Source organism: Mizuhopecten yessoensis, unplaced genomic scaffold, assembly GCF_002113885.1.
Source record: "Mizuhopecten yessoensis strain PY_sf001 unplaced genomic scaffold, ASM211388v2 scaffold1313, whole genome shotgun sequence".
Classification (NCBI taxonomy): domain Eukaryota; kingdom Metazoa; phylum Mollusca; class Bivalvia; order Pectinida; family Pectinidae; genus Mizuhopecten; species Mizuhopecten yessoensis.
Window position 1 is genome coordinate 382,550 of NW_018403984.1, and position 17,825 is coordinate 400,374.

Below are 17,825 nucleotides of genomic sequence, written 5' to 3' on the forward strand. Positions count from 1 at the left end.
TTTTTTTTAACTGAATGAGAAGAAATGTAAGGCCAAATATCCTCACAAACAACGCTTAAGTGAAATCAGTTTGCAACTAAGCAGTTCGAAAATTTTGCAACACGTCTGGAGAAAGACGTTCCTCGTGACGCTGTAATTCACTAGAGTAAAACGTCCGTTTATTATGTTTGTTTTTGCATAATAACTGCTATACATACCGTAGAAGCACCTTCCTTTTTGTCATCGCCGCTGACAACATGCGCCATTCTCTGCGGCTTCGGCCGCATGCTTGGCCACAAGTCACCGAAATCGGGATACATAGCCTTATTTATGAATCAGTAGTAGGTAAACGTTGCAGAAGTGTATGTATATTGTTCATTGTCAATGCTGCTTAAACAACATGCCTAACATTAAGTCAACACTCGCCTGCATTTTCGTCTTTTCCGCTTCGCGTTGCGAATGATGTCTAGGCCTACACAAAACGAAAGTAAAATGTGCGCATGTCTAAATGTAAGGGAGATCACTCGTGTTTTCCCGCAGTATATGTCTGAAATCATTCCGAAGGTGTTGTTGTTTTTGTGTATATTGAAATAAAAGAGTCCTGTTATATGGTAATACTTCAATAAACGAAAAACACAAATCACACCAACAGACATATAAAATGTAGGCCTATCGGAGCATATTTTCGTTTCTGGCTGAGCTGTAATTAGCGAGAAGGCGATATAAAAATGCAATAGCATATCTTATGATGAAAATAGAACAAAATGATAATACTGCGAAGGTAAAAAAAGCCTTCAGGTTAGAATACCAATATGGAACTAGAGAAGGACAGTGGCTAGTTCTAACATGATTCCCGGTCTCATCTGCCCCGGCCGGTTGATCCCATTTTAGTTAGGCAAGCCTGGTGTGAATCACACGGAGGCGATTTTAGAATTAATTGACAGGATCCGTATCCATTAATAGGTTTGTAATATGAACTTTTTATGTTGATCTCCTACATAATTGTAAGTTATACTCCGCCTTATATTTCGTTAAATTATCAAGTTTACGTAACAAGTGCAAGCGAAATCCTAATTGACTGCCATGTTGGAAACTTCCTCAATCTTTCCGATATAGGTCAGACGTCTAAATATGGGTGTCATGACCAAATATGGAAATTGTAGTAAACATGACCGCATCAGTAGTAATACTATATTTGGCCGTGAAGGCCATATAAGGAAACGGATAACATCACGCGTGATCTAACATGGCCGTCGTTTCTTTTTTTAGAGTTTTTAGTAAGGATTTGTTATTTTAACGATGAACGAATATGCAATATTTTGATAACATTATAATCATATGAAGCGTGAATCAGATATATTATTACTGATTAGCACTTTTGATTATCCTCAGTTAGTTGGAACAGGACCGCTTCATAGCTCTGACCACGCAATATATAATTGTAAACAGGGACGTAAATGTCACCAATTTTAGCCAATCACAGGACAATATTTCCGTGTAAAGGGTTAATCCAGCGACAGTTCCAAGAGTAAATACGAAGTTTTAGAAGGATACTTAGTTCTAACTAAGAATAAGATTATATCCAATGACGTTTGAGTGAACTTGAGTCCGTGGTAATGGATTTTATTTGCAGTTTGTTTAGTATTACTAGAAGGTGACGTTATGTCTCGTTTATGAATATCTGAGCTCATTAACTGAAGTATTTTTACCGGAAGTTGCGTGTAGCATGCATGACCTACATTCAAGTAGCAGTTCCCGATTGAGATAAACAGGGTGCATTTTCAATAAGAATACGACGTTGTGATAAGATCATATGTTCTATAAAGAAAAGTAATGATATTTACAAGCCATTCAAGTGCATTTGAGTCCAAAGTTACGCATAATAAAGACAGTAGGTCCGGTATATGATTCAATTTAGTACCAGTGACTACCGCTAGAGGCCGTCTGTGTGAAATCGACATTTATGAATATCTGAGCTCATTAACTAAAGTAATACCAATAGCTGGCGGCTAACGCCTTAGCTAAAAATAATGTAAGCAACATCATAGGATATAGGATATAGCTAAAATATTTTGAAAACAATAAGCCCCCCGGCTAACGTTAGCCGAAGTAGTAGAATTTACACTGATGCATCGTTGACCACTGATACTGCAGTGTGTAAACAACGACAAAGAGATTGAATATACCGGGAAAATTAAAGCGTGAAGATGCTGAAGCTGGAAAAATAGCACAACAATAGGAAACTTACGCCTTTTTTAACTCTGCCACTGACGCCTCCTCCGGTACCCCAAGCACCTTGTAGTAGCTGACCATGATGTATTATGGGGTGCGACTCTCCCCCGACTCCAGCACTGTCCGACTCGTTAGCAGAGGATGTCAACACCTGAAAGTAAACAAACATATTTATCATTACTTTACACTTAACTCCACTTTTTTATATTCCACTTACACATTAACCCTTTCACCACTGTAGACCAAAATGGACTCATCCAGATCAATGTATGGTAGAGTCTACCAAAGTTACCTAGGGGTGAAAGGGTTAAACATAGAAAAAATTGTGATATAACTTCACCAGTCTGAGTGATAATATAAATGTGATCGCAATGTGCCATCTCAACATGTACACAACATTACATTTGAAAGGTCACGATAACTGACAATCACCTGTTACTTCCAGGTGAAGTCATTAACAAAAACATCATCAGGTTTTCTGTTGAATATATCATCTATAGTTCTGTTAAAAAATTGCCTTAAGGTAACATTAGCAAAACACCTACTCCCATACTTATTTATATACCAGAACATAGGTATTAATATTGTCTTATAAAAAATTCTCAATATTGAAAAAATCTGATTTCTTATAAAATCTACTCAATATTAACCCTACATGTATATACATGTGTTTTCTGCCTCTTTGTCTTATCTATCCAATCCACAGGATTTCATGTTAGACAGGTTTCGACGTAACAAAACAGATAACTTTTTACACACTTACTTTTACACAAGATTAAAGTGAAATCTCGAAGTTTTAGAAAACCTATGATGTAACAGTAGCACAGTAGAATCCCGGTATTACACAACATAAACAAGACGTGTATGTATTTGTGGATCCCCAGTATAGTTGTACACCTGTAGTTATATAGCTTGTAATAGAATCAGAATGTTCTGGGAGTCACAGGAAATCCTGTAGATGACAAAGATCTGTTAACATTAAATCATACAGGGCAATTACATCACTATATAACTAAACACAACAAACTGACTGTTTCTCTGGTAAATACCCACAATATCATTTTCAAATTGCCAGAGGCAACATGACAATATGACTTCACACACATACAGACGTTTAAACATGTAACTAACTCAAAATTGAAGTGCATAATATACATACAGAACAGTAAGATTTAGACAAAGAATATAATTTATTGTTATATTACCTCAATTTGATCAGTTTTCTTCAGTTTAATTATCTCCCAGGTCATTCAGTATGAATCTTTTTACTTGAACAACAATTAGCCCATCACATACAATTTACTTCCTATTTAGCCTGATCCCTGCAGATGTCACCTAGAAAATTTTATGTATACACTTTATGTCACTTCTACCAATATATATATACTGCCCTGCTGTTCAGCTGATGTTTACTACATGTACATGATAATACATATCACTTAGGATCCATTTACAGAAACAGTTTGCATGTCTTACCCAAAGTCTGTGTATAATGCTTGATGACAAATATGTTGTCCAACAAAATGCAATATTGAACAACCTACAGCACCGCTATAAGGTCCAATATGGCCTACCCTTCGTCACAGATTATATATGTGCAGAATAAGGTTTTCCGGGAATTCTATTTTTATCCACAATGAAACAGATAGTTATCTAGAAAAGTTTAAAGAGGGTATAGAGCATATCTGATCCTGAGCAACATTAGTATCATTACATGATCAGTAAAGGCACATAATGGCTTTAAAAAAAATCCTGAAATCTGTCAACAACTAGAGTTTGCAATAAGACAAATTCCATTCAAAGTATAGGAAATTTTGCAAACTTTAATTTGTTTTGATTTTCATTATTGAAACATTATTTTTTTTCATCTTTTAATTTTTTATATATCTCCCTTTAGCCCTAGCACAAATGTAATTATATTCCTCTCAGGAGGATTTGGGGGATCAGCAAAATAAAATGAATTGTTATCTTGCATGAAATAAAGATTTTTGGAAAGGAAACTATCAGTAACTCCTTTCAAAACATATTTACCACAGTAAAAATGCTTTTTGCCTGAAAAGTGAATAAATGTTGTGATTTTTTGTGAAGACTACACAGAGCTAGAACTTACCAGATGTGTCGGTTGGGTTTGTTCCACCATATAACACAATCAATATATACTGTACCTGTAGCTTGTTTACTTTATCGCTAGTTATATATGTATACCTGAACCTTCTAGAAATGCTAATAATAGATCTAAAGCACAAATAACATACAGCCAATATTGAACCCTGAATATGTCGGTCAGGATAGATCTGTAATAACAGGTCTGCTATTTCTAATTTACACCTGGTTTGAATAAAACCTCCAGAAATTGATGATGATCCATGCCTTTTTATAGTTGTTTATGGGGTCTTTTCACCACAGGATTTTATCTAAAATGTTCTTTTTTCGCTTAATTTCAGCTCAGCTGGAATGAAGTTTTTGATAGAGTTTAATTTATATCGTGGGCAAGAAATAAAAGGTAGGATACAGCACAAGTTCTCACCCACACATACATACATACATGTACATGTAGTGTTAAGTGATCAGACCCATTCATTCTTCAATATTCTGTTAAAATTTACACCAAAAAAAAATCAAATTAAATACTGAGAGATTAAAATCAAGTGGTTAAAAAAGTCTTCAATCTATTTTTATTTCGTGTGTTTACCGGTAATTGCATTTTTACATGCAGTTTCACTTAATTCAGAGCAAATTTTCCCATCAGTAATTCAAATGGACACTGGAGCCTATAGCTATTAGTAGTAAATCCCTTCATCCGGTGCTAAAGGTACAGAATTTCTTACATCCTTTTCTCAAATATTTCAAAACAACTACTTCAGAACTTTTACTTTTACACAACCAATCCCTAGCATCCTTTTGTAGGTACATGTGCCTATATATGTTTTCATAAGTAGGCAAGTATAATAATGTCAGCAAAAATAGCAGAATGTACCTGTCATGTTCTGGCCAATCTTCCCTCGCATTACCTTTACAAATATTTACAACCACTACCGCGACTCGTAAGTTCATGACGCCAGACTCGGGGGTGGTAAATATATGCACCATTTCGTACACTTTGGCAAAGCCAAAGCGTTTTATTGCAAATTCTTTTCATGGTTAGACTAGTAAATACCTTAGAACTAACGTCATCACTCCAAAGATGTAAGAATACATTCACCTTTGAAATTCATTGTTCACAGAAGTATTTACATGTTTTTCGTCATTTTGTCATTTCAGAGTTTGTTAAATCTAAATGAATTTGGGCTGCGGTGGCCAAGCGGTTGTGGTGTCTGATTGGGGGCTGCGGTGGCCAAGCAGTTTAGGGGTCTGACATTCCGCTACCACTAACCCTCCACCACTAGGTTGCTGGTTCGAGACCTACATGGGGCAGTCACCAGGTACTTGCCGTAGGTTGGTGGTTTTTCTCCGGGAACTACGGCTTTCTTTCTCCATCCAAACCTGACACGTCCTTATATTAAATGACCATAGCTGGACGTAAAACACAAACAAACCAAAAGACTACTAAGTAGTACACTAGACCACCATGCTACTGTGCAGTTACATAAAATATTTTCAAAAGCCTTTTTTTTATTCCCGTCACATCATCAATGTTACCAAACTACTGTATACTGGGACATTTATGCCCAGTCAAACTTTCGCCCATGAATTCAATTTTCTCCCAGAAAAGATTTCATCCATCATACTTAATTTCTATGTACATATATATCTACAATGTTGTTTATTAATGTTCGCTGTAATGATAAATTTGCCCTCATTATGCAGGGCTAAAAGCAAACTGCAATGACAACTTCCTGGTATACAGTATCCGGTCATGAGTATATATATATATATAGTAGATAATAAATAAATAAGTCCTTGCGAAGAAAAATATAGAATAAAAACATAATTTTTTCAGATCGTCCGCTAGGCCTTTCTGCCTTCTAGGGCTTCTTCAGGCGGATTGAAGAAGCCCTAGAAGGCAGAAAGGCCTAGCGGACGATCTGAATTTTTTTTTTTTTTTACTCTATATATATATATATACTTTGAAATATCAATTACATGCATATTGGCAACTCCACAAATGTTTAAAAAAAGCCTTCCTTTAAGAGTCCTGTGACGCTTGTTTTTCCTTTATATACAGAAACAACATCAACAAAGGAGGAGGGGGAGGGGGGAGATGAGGAGCTGATGAATCAGCTTCAGCAGCAGACTATTTTTAGTACATTCTGAAGAATTTGCCTCCCCCGTCTCTGGCGTACATCACCTTACACTTGTGTATGTAATTATATCTACAAAATGTACCTGAAGATAGCTTATCTAGCTATGCAGGCAAACAAAAACACGGAAACACAATTACATGTAGGTATGTACAGTGAGGGAGCTCTCCGTGACTACAGGCATGAGTGGGGCAATATGTACAAGTATTACACTTAACACTGCCCCGTCCATCTTCAAAAATGACCAGGTCTGGACAAAGCTAGACCATACAACAGAGACAATATATTATACAACTGCCCCTACATCATCTATATGGTAAATGTACAACTGCCCCTACATCATCTATATATGGTAAATGTACAACTGTCCCTACATCATCTATATGGTAAATGTACAACCGCCCCTCCATCATCTATATGGTAAATGTACAACTGCCCCTTCAGCATCTATATGGTAAATGTACAACTGCCCCTAGACCTACATAATCTATATATGGTAAACGTACAACTGCCCCTTCATCATCTATATATGATAAATGTACAACTGCCCCTACATCATGTATATATGGTAAATGTACAACTGCCCCTAGGCCTACATAATCTATATATGGTAAACGTACAACTGCCCCTTCATCATCTATATATGGTAAATGTACAACTGTCCCTACATCATCTATATGGTAAATGTACAACTGCCCCTACGTCATCTATATATGGTAAATGTACAACTGCCCCTACCTCATCTATATATGGTAAATGTACAACTGCCCCTACCTCATCTATATATGGTAAATGTACAACTGCCCCGACATCATCTATTTGGTACATGTACAACTGCCCCTACATCATCTATATATGGTAAAGGTACAACTGCCCCTACATCATCTATATGGAAAATGTACAACTGCCCCTTCATCATCTATATGGTATATGTACAACTGCCCCTCCATCATCTATATATGGTAAATGTACAACTGTCCCTACATCATCTATATGGTAAATGTACAACCGCCCCTCCATCATCTATATGGTAAATGTACAGCTGCCCCTTCATCATCTATATGGTAAATGTACAACCGCCCCTCCATCATCTATATGGTAAATGTACAACTGCCCCTTCAGCATCTATATGGTAAATGTACAACTGCCCCTTCAGCATCTATATGGTAAATGTACAACTGCCCCTTCAGCATCTATATGGTAAATGTACAACTGCCCCGACATCATCTATTTGGTACATGTACAACTGCCCCTACATCATCTATATGGAAAATGTACAACTGCCCCTACATCATCTATATGGTAAATGTACAACTGCCCCTTCATCATCTATATGGCAAATGTACAACTGCCCCTCCATCATCTATATGGTAAATGTACAACTGTCCCTTCATCATCTATATGGTAAATGTACAACTGCCCCTTCAGCATCTATATGGTAAATGTACAACTGCCCCGACATCATCTATTTGGTACATGTACAACTGCCCCTACATCATCTATATGGAAAATGTACAACTGCCCCTTCATCATCTATATGGCAAATGTACAACTGCCCCTCCATCATCTATATATGGTAAATGTACAACTGTCCCTACATCATCTATATGGTAAATGTACAACTGCCCCTTCAGCATCTATATGGTAAATGTACAACTGCCCCTTCAGCATCTATATGGTAAATGTACAACTGCCCCTCCATCATCTATATATGGTAAATGTACAACTGTCCCTACATCATCTATATGGTAAATGTACAACTGCCCCTTCAGCATCTATATGGTAAATGTACAACTGCCCCTTCATCATCTATATGGTAAATGTACAACTGCCCCTTCAGCATCTATATGGTAAATGTACAACTGCCCCTTCAGCATCTATATGGTAAATGTACAACTGCCCCGACATCATCTATTTGGTACATGTACAACTGCCCCTACATCATCTATATGGGAAATGTACAACTGCCCCTACATCATCTATATGGTAAATGTACAACTACCCCTATATCATCTAAACAGTATATCTAAATCTAATGCAATGTTATATTTGTGTTATTTGCGAAATGAAAATCAAACAAAGTTACGGGATAAGTTGGCTATTGCTGTTATTACTGAGTCACCAATGCGCTTTAAAGAATGTGAAAATGTCACGTAATCCCCAAAATAAATGTAGTACATCAATGTAAACTTATGTCTTAGTCATTTAAGATTTTCTATAGTCATAGATTTGATCGTGTGCTTTGGACTTGCCATACCAGGAACATGTATATATGCTTCATCATTAGGATGTGGTCATTAATTTAGTATGTGGTTATAATCACACGGTAAGGAGTCAGCTGCTTGTCAACAAGTAGTAAAAGTAGCATCTATATGACTTCCTGTCCTTGTTAATGACTCTATATATATAGATACATTTTGTTTTGAATTATTTTTTTAGATACATTAATTCTTATGAGAGCTAAAACTGTGCTAGTCTAGCACTGTTCCATGACAATTTTCAATTATCTTTAAAAGAAAACAATTGATATTTTCAACTTATTAAACCATAATCTCTCTTTTTCTTCGAATTCTATCTCACAAGAATTCAGATCTGGTGATCAATGATGACATCTGGAGAAATGATCAAAGAACTCTCTAGTCTAACAACTGATAATTTATCACACACTCCACAGTTATACCACTGGTAAATGATCACATACATCCACAGTTATACCACTGGTAAATGATCACAAACATCCACAGTTATACCACTGGAAAATGATCACAAACATCCACAGTTATACGACTGGTAAATGATCACAAACATCCACAGTAATACGACTGGTAAATGATCACAAACATCCATAGTTATACCACTGGTAAATGATCACAACACTCCAGTTATACCACTGGTAAATGATCACAAACATCAATAGTTATACCACTGGTAAATGATCACAAACATCCATAGTTATACCACTGGTAAATGATCACAACACTCCAGTTATACCACTGGTAAATGATCACAAACATACATAATCAAACCACTGGTAAATGATCACAACACTCCGGTTATACCACTGGTAATTGATCACAACCATCCACAGTTATACCACTGGTAAATGATCACAAACATCTATAATTATACCACTGGTAAATGCATGATCACATACATCCATAGTTATACCACTGGTAAATGATCACAACCATCCATAATTATACCACTGGTAAATGATTACAAACATACATAATTAAACCACTGGTAAATGATTACAAACATACATAAGTATACCACTGGTAATTGATCCCAAACATCCATAGTTTTACCACTGGTAAATGATCCCAAACATCCATAAGTATACCACTGGTAAATGATCCCAAACATCCATAGTTTTACCACTGGTAAATGATCCCAAACATCCATAATAATACCACTGGTAAATGATTACAAACATCCATAAGTATACCACTGGTAATTGATCCCAAACATCCATAGTAAGAAGATGGTTATAAACAGTCTATTTACAGCTATAGCTAGTTATACTTTTCATACAGTCAAAAATTAGGTAACAAGAATTGTTCTAACAGCCAATTTAATCAATATCTGGAGCACTACATTACCTGGTTGATGCTTCATACTATATCATCTTCTCCAATGCACTATTTCAATTTTTCACCTTTTTTTATCTTATATTTAGGGCACAGAAAATTAATTAATCGTTAGGATTTTTAACCATGTATCACTTCCTTTAAGTGCAGCAGGTAATCCTACCAAACATCTCTGTCTAACAGGTAACAACATGTGGGTCAATAGAGCAGCTACATTTTATTGTACATTTATACCTTACAGGTGTGGGTGTACTTGGTGTACACATTCTTTATGTTACCAAGTATGGAGTTCCTAGGCACTGTGTACCTGTCCACACTGACATGTTTGTAGCGGCCTCATTTAATCTCCAGGTGAGACATCTACTTACAGCTGGAGATAAATGATCCAGACAAGTACTTGTTAATACTATAAGGATCAATTAGTATCACCTGTCATTCCAGCTGAGTCTTCATAACATCTCCCATGCGTACATCTATACTCAGCCTTAATAGCTTGGTATAGTATGAGACGGCCTGTTACTATTTTATAGTTGTGATGTTACATCACTATATATACATCTATATTTACACTAGCAACAATGTTAATGCATAGTTCTAAATACGATTACCTAGAGCTAGGAAATTAACCTGATAATAAGGGAGACCGACCTGATGCTAGGGGGACCAACCTGATGTTAGGGAGATTGACCTGATGCTAGGGAGACTGACCTGAGTCTAGGGGGACCGACCTGATGCTAGGGAGACTGACCTGATGCTAGGGAGATTGACCTGATGCTAGGGAGACCGACCTGATAATAAGGGAGACTGACCTGATGCTAGGGGGATTGGCCTGATGCTAGGGGGACTGACGTGATGCTTGGGAGACTGACCTGATGCTAGGGAGGCTGACATGAGGCTAGGGGGACTGACCTGATGCTTGGGGGACTGACCTGATGCTAGGGAGACAAACCTGGCGCTCGAGAGGCTGACCTGATGCTAGAGGGATTGACCTGATGCTAGGGAGACAAACCTGGTGCTCGAGAGGCTGACCTGATGCTAGAGGGATTGACCTGATGCTAAGGGGACTGACCTGATGCTAGGGGGACTGACCTGATGCTAGGGGGATTGACCTGATGCTAGGGAGACAAACCTGGTGCTCGAGAGGCTGACCTGATGCTAGGGGGACTGACCTGATGCTAGGGAGACTGACCTGATGCTAGGGAGACTGAGCTGATAATAAGGGAGACTGACCTTATGCTAGGGGGACTGACCTGATGCTAGGGGGACTGACCTGATGCTAGGGAGACTGAGCTGATAATAAGGGAGCCTGCCCTTATGCTAGGGGGACTGCCCTGATGCTAGGGGGACCAACCTGATGCTAGGGGGACTGGCCTGATGCTAGGGGGATTGACCTGATGCTAGGGAGACTGACCTGATGCTAGGGAGACTGACCTGATGCTAGGGAGACAAACCTGGTGCTCGAGAGGCTGACCTGATGCTAGAGAGATTGACCTGATGCTAGGGGGACTGACCTGATAATAAGGGAGACTGACCTGATGCTAGGGAGACCGACCTGATGCTAGGGGGACTGACCTGATGCTAGGTGGACTGACCTGATGCTAGGTGGACTGACCTGATGCTAGGGAGATTGACCTGATGCTAGGGAGGCTGACCAGATGCTAGGGAGATTGACCTGATGCTAGCTATAGAGAGACTGACCTGATGCTAGGGAGACTAACCTGGTGCTAGGGAGGCTGACCTGAAGCTATGGAGATTGACCTGTTGCTATGGAGACTGACCTAGTTATAGTGACACTGACTTGAAACTAGGGGGACATGTTGGCAAAACACATGGAAACAATCCTTCTAAAGGAAATTTTGAACATCAAATTAGTGTAAATTTGGTTAAAATCAAAAAATTACAAACTATTGGCCACTATAGACAGGTTTTTATTAAGGCAGGTTAGAAAGTACTTCTCAGGGGAAATGTCCAAATACTATATAATCCTTACCCATTTCAAACATGCAACTAGGAATGCAGTTTGAGACAATTCGGGTGTATTGCGTAAATGTACTAATACGGTAATCACAATATTACAAGCTGGATTATAGACCTACTGCTAGGAGCATAACTTTATAGCTAGCATGTATCATATATACCACATAGGTATGTTTCTCCTCCAGTCGTCCCTTTGAAGACATGCTAATGCTGTGAGTATATGGTATGTTATCTACGTAAGTATTTCGATAGATCTCTCCGCGTCCAGTTTATAAATAGCCTGAGGGAAATAACTAAAACTATTAAATCCTCGATAAAATCATAATCTAATCATATGTAATCGTTCAGTTTTTATCAGAAATATCCATACAGCTTTACATACTTACATACTTAGGCCAAAAAATAAAAGTCTTCCATGCGCCTGTAGATATTCGCATCACAGGTATGCTAACATTTCTGAACAGGTATACATGTATAGCCCCAAATTGTCTTTACCGTAGCTATGAGGTATAGGACACCAATACACTACACATGTACAGTATACAGTGCACGATACAGGATTAGAAGATAACCGTATATAACCTAACGATCACTCTGGATGATAAATAATTAATTTGGAAAAAATAAAATAATCGAAGAACTTTCCAAAATTCTTAAACCAACAGAAAATAAATAATCAAACACTTTTTTCAAGGTCAGTAAATAGTAATGGTAAAGGAATGGGACCATAAATAAATTTATAAATGAATTGTAAAATAAACAGCACCAAGTTTTTTAGGTGCCATTTTGTCATTAAAAGTTTTGAGTTATATGAAGTTTCTTCTTAATTTTTGCAAGTCCAAATACATATGTATGTAATTATAGTCGGATTCAGCTTTATGTATATATACCAGCACTAATCAAAGAATCACAGACTCCAACTTGAATCTCTTATTTAGATCTGTATATAAAGGAACAAACCCCTGGCCAAAACCAGTCATGTTGAGAAACCAAATGAAATGTATGTGCAACTATGTAATTCTCTATATATAGATGTTGGCGATCACTAGAAAGTTAAAGTATACCGTAAAAAGAACCACCTGTATTCATTATACAAAGGATTTAAAGCCTTAAAGGTCTAAGGGTAAATATCTATACATATCACTGCTCTTTCAGATACATATGTGGGTCTGTTGATGTAGTGAACCCTGTGATCCTTACAACTGATTACCTCAGCCAGCTGACACTGACTGGATAGACCACATTAATGTATACCGAGCTATTTTCCCCGGTATGCAGTAAATCGCAACTACGAAACATGATCAATGTTTTACTTGTTTTCCAGTGCTTTACCAGCTACATGCATGATATGCAGACATGATTGTAGAAGTATTAGGGTGCTGCAGTACTGGGGCCTGGCACAAATCCCCACCCCACGGTCTGTAGGTGGGTATCAGGCTCTAGTATAAAGGATGATTCGAAAAGATTGGTAGCTTGTTATTGTACCAGTATATAATAAAGATACAAATTAACTAGAGATTTGTTTTTGTGAACAAAAACGTATGTCTCCCCTTAAACTGTTTAAAAATTACCTTAGCTTGAGGTCAAGGTCACATTGACCTAATGACAGTGCACTATACATCATATGTGGGTGATGCAGATATACTACAAGTGCATCTGTATATCTTTAACTTGGCACTTATTTGATCTTATTATTAGAGGAACTGTACTACTTAATTATAAAATGCATACATGTACAAGTTCTAATTGTAATTGGAACCATTACAGAAGTCATCAAAACTGACCCATATTCCCAATAGATGCTTGCATATACTTGCATACTAATGTTAAGCAAAATTAGACATAGTGAGGGACCATTGGCATCAACTTGGCACACGCCTTTAAATGTTTGAAACAATCATACTTTCTTTTACCTTTGACCTTGAGGTCAAGGCCACAGTGATCCAATGATACTGAATTGTACATCATCTGTAGGTGATGAAGATATACTGCAAGTTTCAGCAAGATATCTTTAATGGTTTAAAAATTACAGCCAGGACAAGATGGTCCTGAAAAAAATTGCACATATTTGACATTTGACCTTGAGGTCAAGGTCACAATTACCTAATGACATTACACTGCGCACTGTCTATGGATGATGCAGGTATACTTGAAGTTTCATCGAGATATCTCTAACAGTTTAAAAGTTACGGCCCGGACAAGATCATATTATAGAAGAAGAACCAGTATTAACATAATATATATGTACCGGAGACATATTGACAATGTGACAGTTAAATTGAAAAAAATATTATCCTTGATGTTCCCTGGTGAAATACCATTCTTGGATATGTAGTGTCAGTCAGTTGAGTCTGACGTCATAATCCAGGAGGGGTGATACAATTAAACAATTTTTAAACTTCAGGCTTTATTTTCATTTTGGTTCCTTGTTTTGTACATCTGTCATATATCAATTGTGAAATTTCTTTCTATTAATATTACTCAAAAGGAATGAGTTTGGCTCTGCAGATCAAATGAATTAAGGCAAAAATTAGGACAGACAATGGTCTAACTTTAACATGCGAGGTTAATTAAATTTGTAAAAGAGTGCATCATACCTAAGTCCGCAATCTAATCAACTGTTCATGCATAATTAAAGGAGTACTAGTCTAGTCGGAGTAGTCAAGTCTCCTGGCCCAACTTTCCAAAAAAAACTTGCGAAACTTTTTGTTTTCTGTACATCTAGCTAACTGACATGTTTAATATAAAGTCATCCATCTGGTACACTTAAAATTTACAAATAACAATGGTATTACAAGTTTTTGAAACAACAGAGATAAAGAGTTTGTTGGAAAATAATCAAACATTTCTATTGATACAATTAGGATTGCAATTTAAACAATGATAAGCTGTGGAAATAATGAAGGCTTTGAAAACTTGACACAGGTGTTCATTAACTAGCATCAGAGACTGGTGTAATATACTTACATGTAACCACATGTAACACTTGCTACAGTAACCTCAAACCATACATATCAGGAGCACGAGCCATCGAATGGTTGAGGTCGCTGTGTGCACTAACCATGACCACGACAAAACATACTTGCATGCATGTGCGTACTTACAATTATGTATAAGTACTGTGATACAACAGATTAGTACTGTATATTGTACACAGACAGTAATTATATAAATTCTGTGTTGATGACACGTGCTCAGTAACATGTACACATATATATGTACTGCAACTGAGCTACAGTTGGTGTACATTGTGGTTTAGCGGGTTTGTACAATGTGTAGAAGCCCCGCCCTCAACCCATACAGCTGTATATACTCACATGGTCAGTTGCAACATGACCTGTCTCAAATTTTACTCTCATAATTACATGTTTAATGCAATTTTATCCCAAAAAAAGCTTAGAAATCCAAAGAAATAAGGCTAAACGCTACATGTCTGAAGTCAGTGAAACATAAAAATATTGGTCACAGTGTTATATATTTGATATATTGGTGAAGTATACTAGTACTCCTAACAATGTATCCATGTCTGGTAGTATTTAAGAAATGGACACATTGAAAAATTGAACCAGTCTGGAAAGCAGATAACAGATAGGGTCACAGTGACCTACATTTGTTATAATACTGAATACGTAGTATGTATACTCCTAAATATACCATGTATCCAAATATGAAGTTAAATGAGTGTTGGACTCAACAGCTATAGTGATGAAGCTATACACAGACTTAGATGTACAGACATCCAGATGGACCAACACAAAACACAAACATCCAATACCTATTCTTAATTACATGACTTGTATATGTTTCAAGGAGAGTGGGAGCATAACAATTTAAAAGTCCATTGAGTAGAATGTTTTGGTACTGATGCACGAGGGAGGAACGTTTCGACTGATGTAACATATTAAATGCATCAACATACATATATACAAATGCACAACATAGTCTACATATACCTAATACATTATCAATTAGGGTCCTAACACGGACAAAGGGACTTCTGCCGGCCTTCTTGACCTTTGTGCTATAAACATTTGTGTACGATAGAAGTAAATGACAGAGATTTGTTTGATGTTATGCCTGGCTAGAATTGGCTGTAAGGCATTTTACCGTTACTGTGATACACAAACATAAACACCTAGATACTCAGAGTTACAGATCTAAATGAGAGATGGGTTAATACAGATTGTCAATTACAATGAAACTTTCAGAAAGTAAATTAAAATTCATTTTAAGTTTACTACTATAAATCTTATTTACGTGTATATTAATTACCCATTCATGACTTAATTTCAAATGATAAATCGTGTGAAATTTTAACATTTCCTCCACATGATGCTTGAGGTACATTTGTATATATGCCTGCACAAGAACTAAATATACAGGTCGCACAGAAACCCTAAACACTTGTGCAAGATTCTCAAGCACTTGCCCTGGAATTTGATCTTGCACTTTCTCAAGGATAACACACAATGACAGAGAAACTTAATACCAGGTCAATTAACACAAGAACCTCACATGGTACCCAGAGAAACCAAATTACAAGCTGGGGCAAGAACCTCAAACATACACCCTAGAACCTTCATTTATGCTTCTACAAGAATCTGAAATGCTATATTATACATGTTGATAGGAATCCTTATGATTGCTTAATTATAAGAACAAGAACCCTTGAGGTTATATAATTATTTTACATTGTGCTACAACAGAAAAACAAGAACTTGATACAATAGCATAGGAACTTTTTTGTTTTGTTTAATGTACGCATCCTTGCATAGCTAGGGTCATACGAGGACAGGGCTTCATATAGTATCATAAGGCTACACAAGAGATGCATGCAGAGTTACAAAGTAAAGCAATCTATTATAGTCTCCCCATCTCTAGACAAACTTCTGCATCGAAAAGTGAACAAAGGGCAATAACTCTGTATACAGGACCGAACTAATTATTACACAAGACTGGTGCACTCTGCCTTCCAAGAGGTACATTCTCATAAACAAAATTTGTCAATTGTATACGTAGGTGATTATGACAATGGGTACAAGACAGGCCCCGAAAAAAGTGAGGCCTACGAGAACAAAAGGACCTACTTAGTATATATACAGTAGTTATAGCTTATACATAGGGGCACAAGTCCCTGTGACACACGACCATGCAGAAAGGTATGTGCATACAAAATTGTATTTGAAAAGCATTTTTTAAGGTTTTGGAATATTAATCAGGTCAATCCCAAATTTCTATAAGCACCAGTACCGTACTCTGGGTGAACATTTATTAGATTTACGGTACAGCTCATTAAACAGACACGATTCAGGCTTGTTCAGTTCCAGCTGGCAGCCATCATTGATAGGTGTGGGGGAGGAAGGCATTAACTAATGATATAATTCAAGGGGGCAAATATATACACCTGTACAAAAGTAACATCCTTTATGTATACAGGGGCTCAAACGTTAACTACTTCCCATCACATACAACCTTTATGAAACGATGGAATTGGAAAGATTTCAGATTTGTTTTGGAAAGATTTCAGATTCATTTTTCGTTAACTCAACCAAAGCTCATCAATCTACATATTTTGTAAATATTTAGATTGAAACTAGAAAACATTTCTAAGACATGAATGCCCTCTTGACCTTGTGGTTGACCTATCAATAGCAACACTGACCTTGGCATTGACCCTGAGAACCAGAAATACGTTGTATAAACTTTAATGGAAACCTGAAAAAATAATTGGTAGTTAGTCATGACAATGAATGGGAACGAGCTGTCCAAACAAGCAAGGGATGGACAGGCATGGGTAACACTTTAA

The 17,825-nt window shown here is 37.1% G+C and overlaps 1 protein-coding gene across 12 annotated transcripts in view; it reads right to left on the reverse strand.

Annotated features, from left to right (window-relative positions):
- Window positions 1–17,825, reverse strand: part of LOC110459365 (dnaJ homolog subfamily B member 6-like) — a 67,817-nt gene that overhangs the window by 33,363 nt on the left and 16,629 nt on the right. For 6 of the 12 annotated variants that reach the window (XM_021511676.1, XM_021511659.1, XM_021511666.1 and 3 more), the window contains exon 2: window positions 2,228–2,362. In XM_021511676.1, the coding sequence (XP_021367351.1) occupies window positions 2,228–2,292 (65 nt within the window). In that variant the 5' untranslated portion in view covers window positions 2,293–2,362. Of the gene's footprint in view, window positions 1–2,227; window positions 2,363–2,974; window positions 3,051–3,416; window positions 3,516–3,687; window positions 3,802–4,321; window positions 4,403–12,405; window positions 12,430–14,986; window positions 15,011–17,825 lie in introns of those variants that run through there. The other 6 variants (XM_021511643.1, XM_021511651.1, XM_021511611.1 and 3 more) reach the window with 6 other exon arrangements.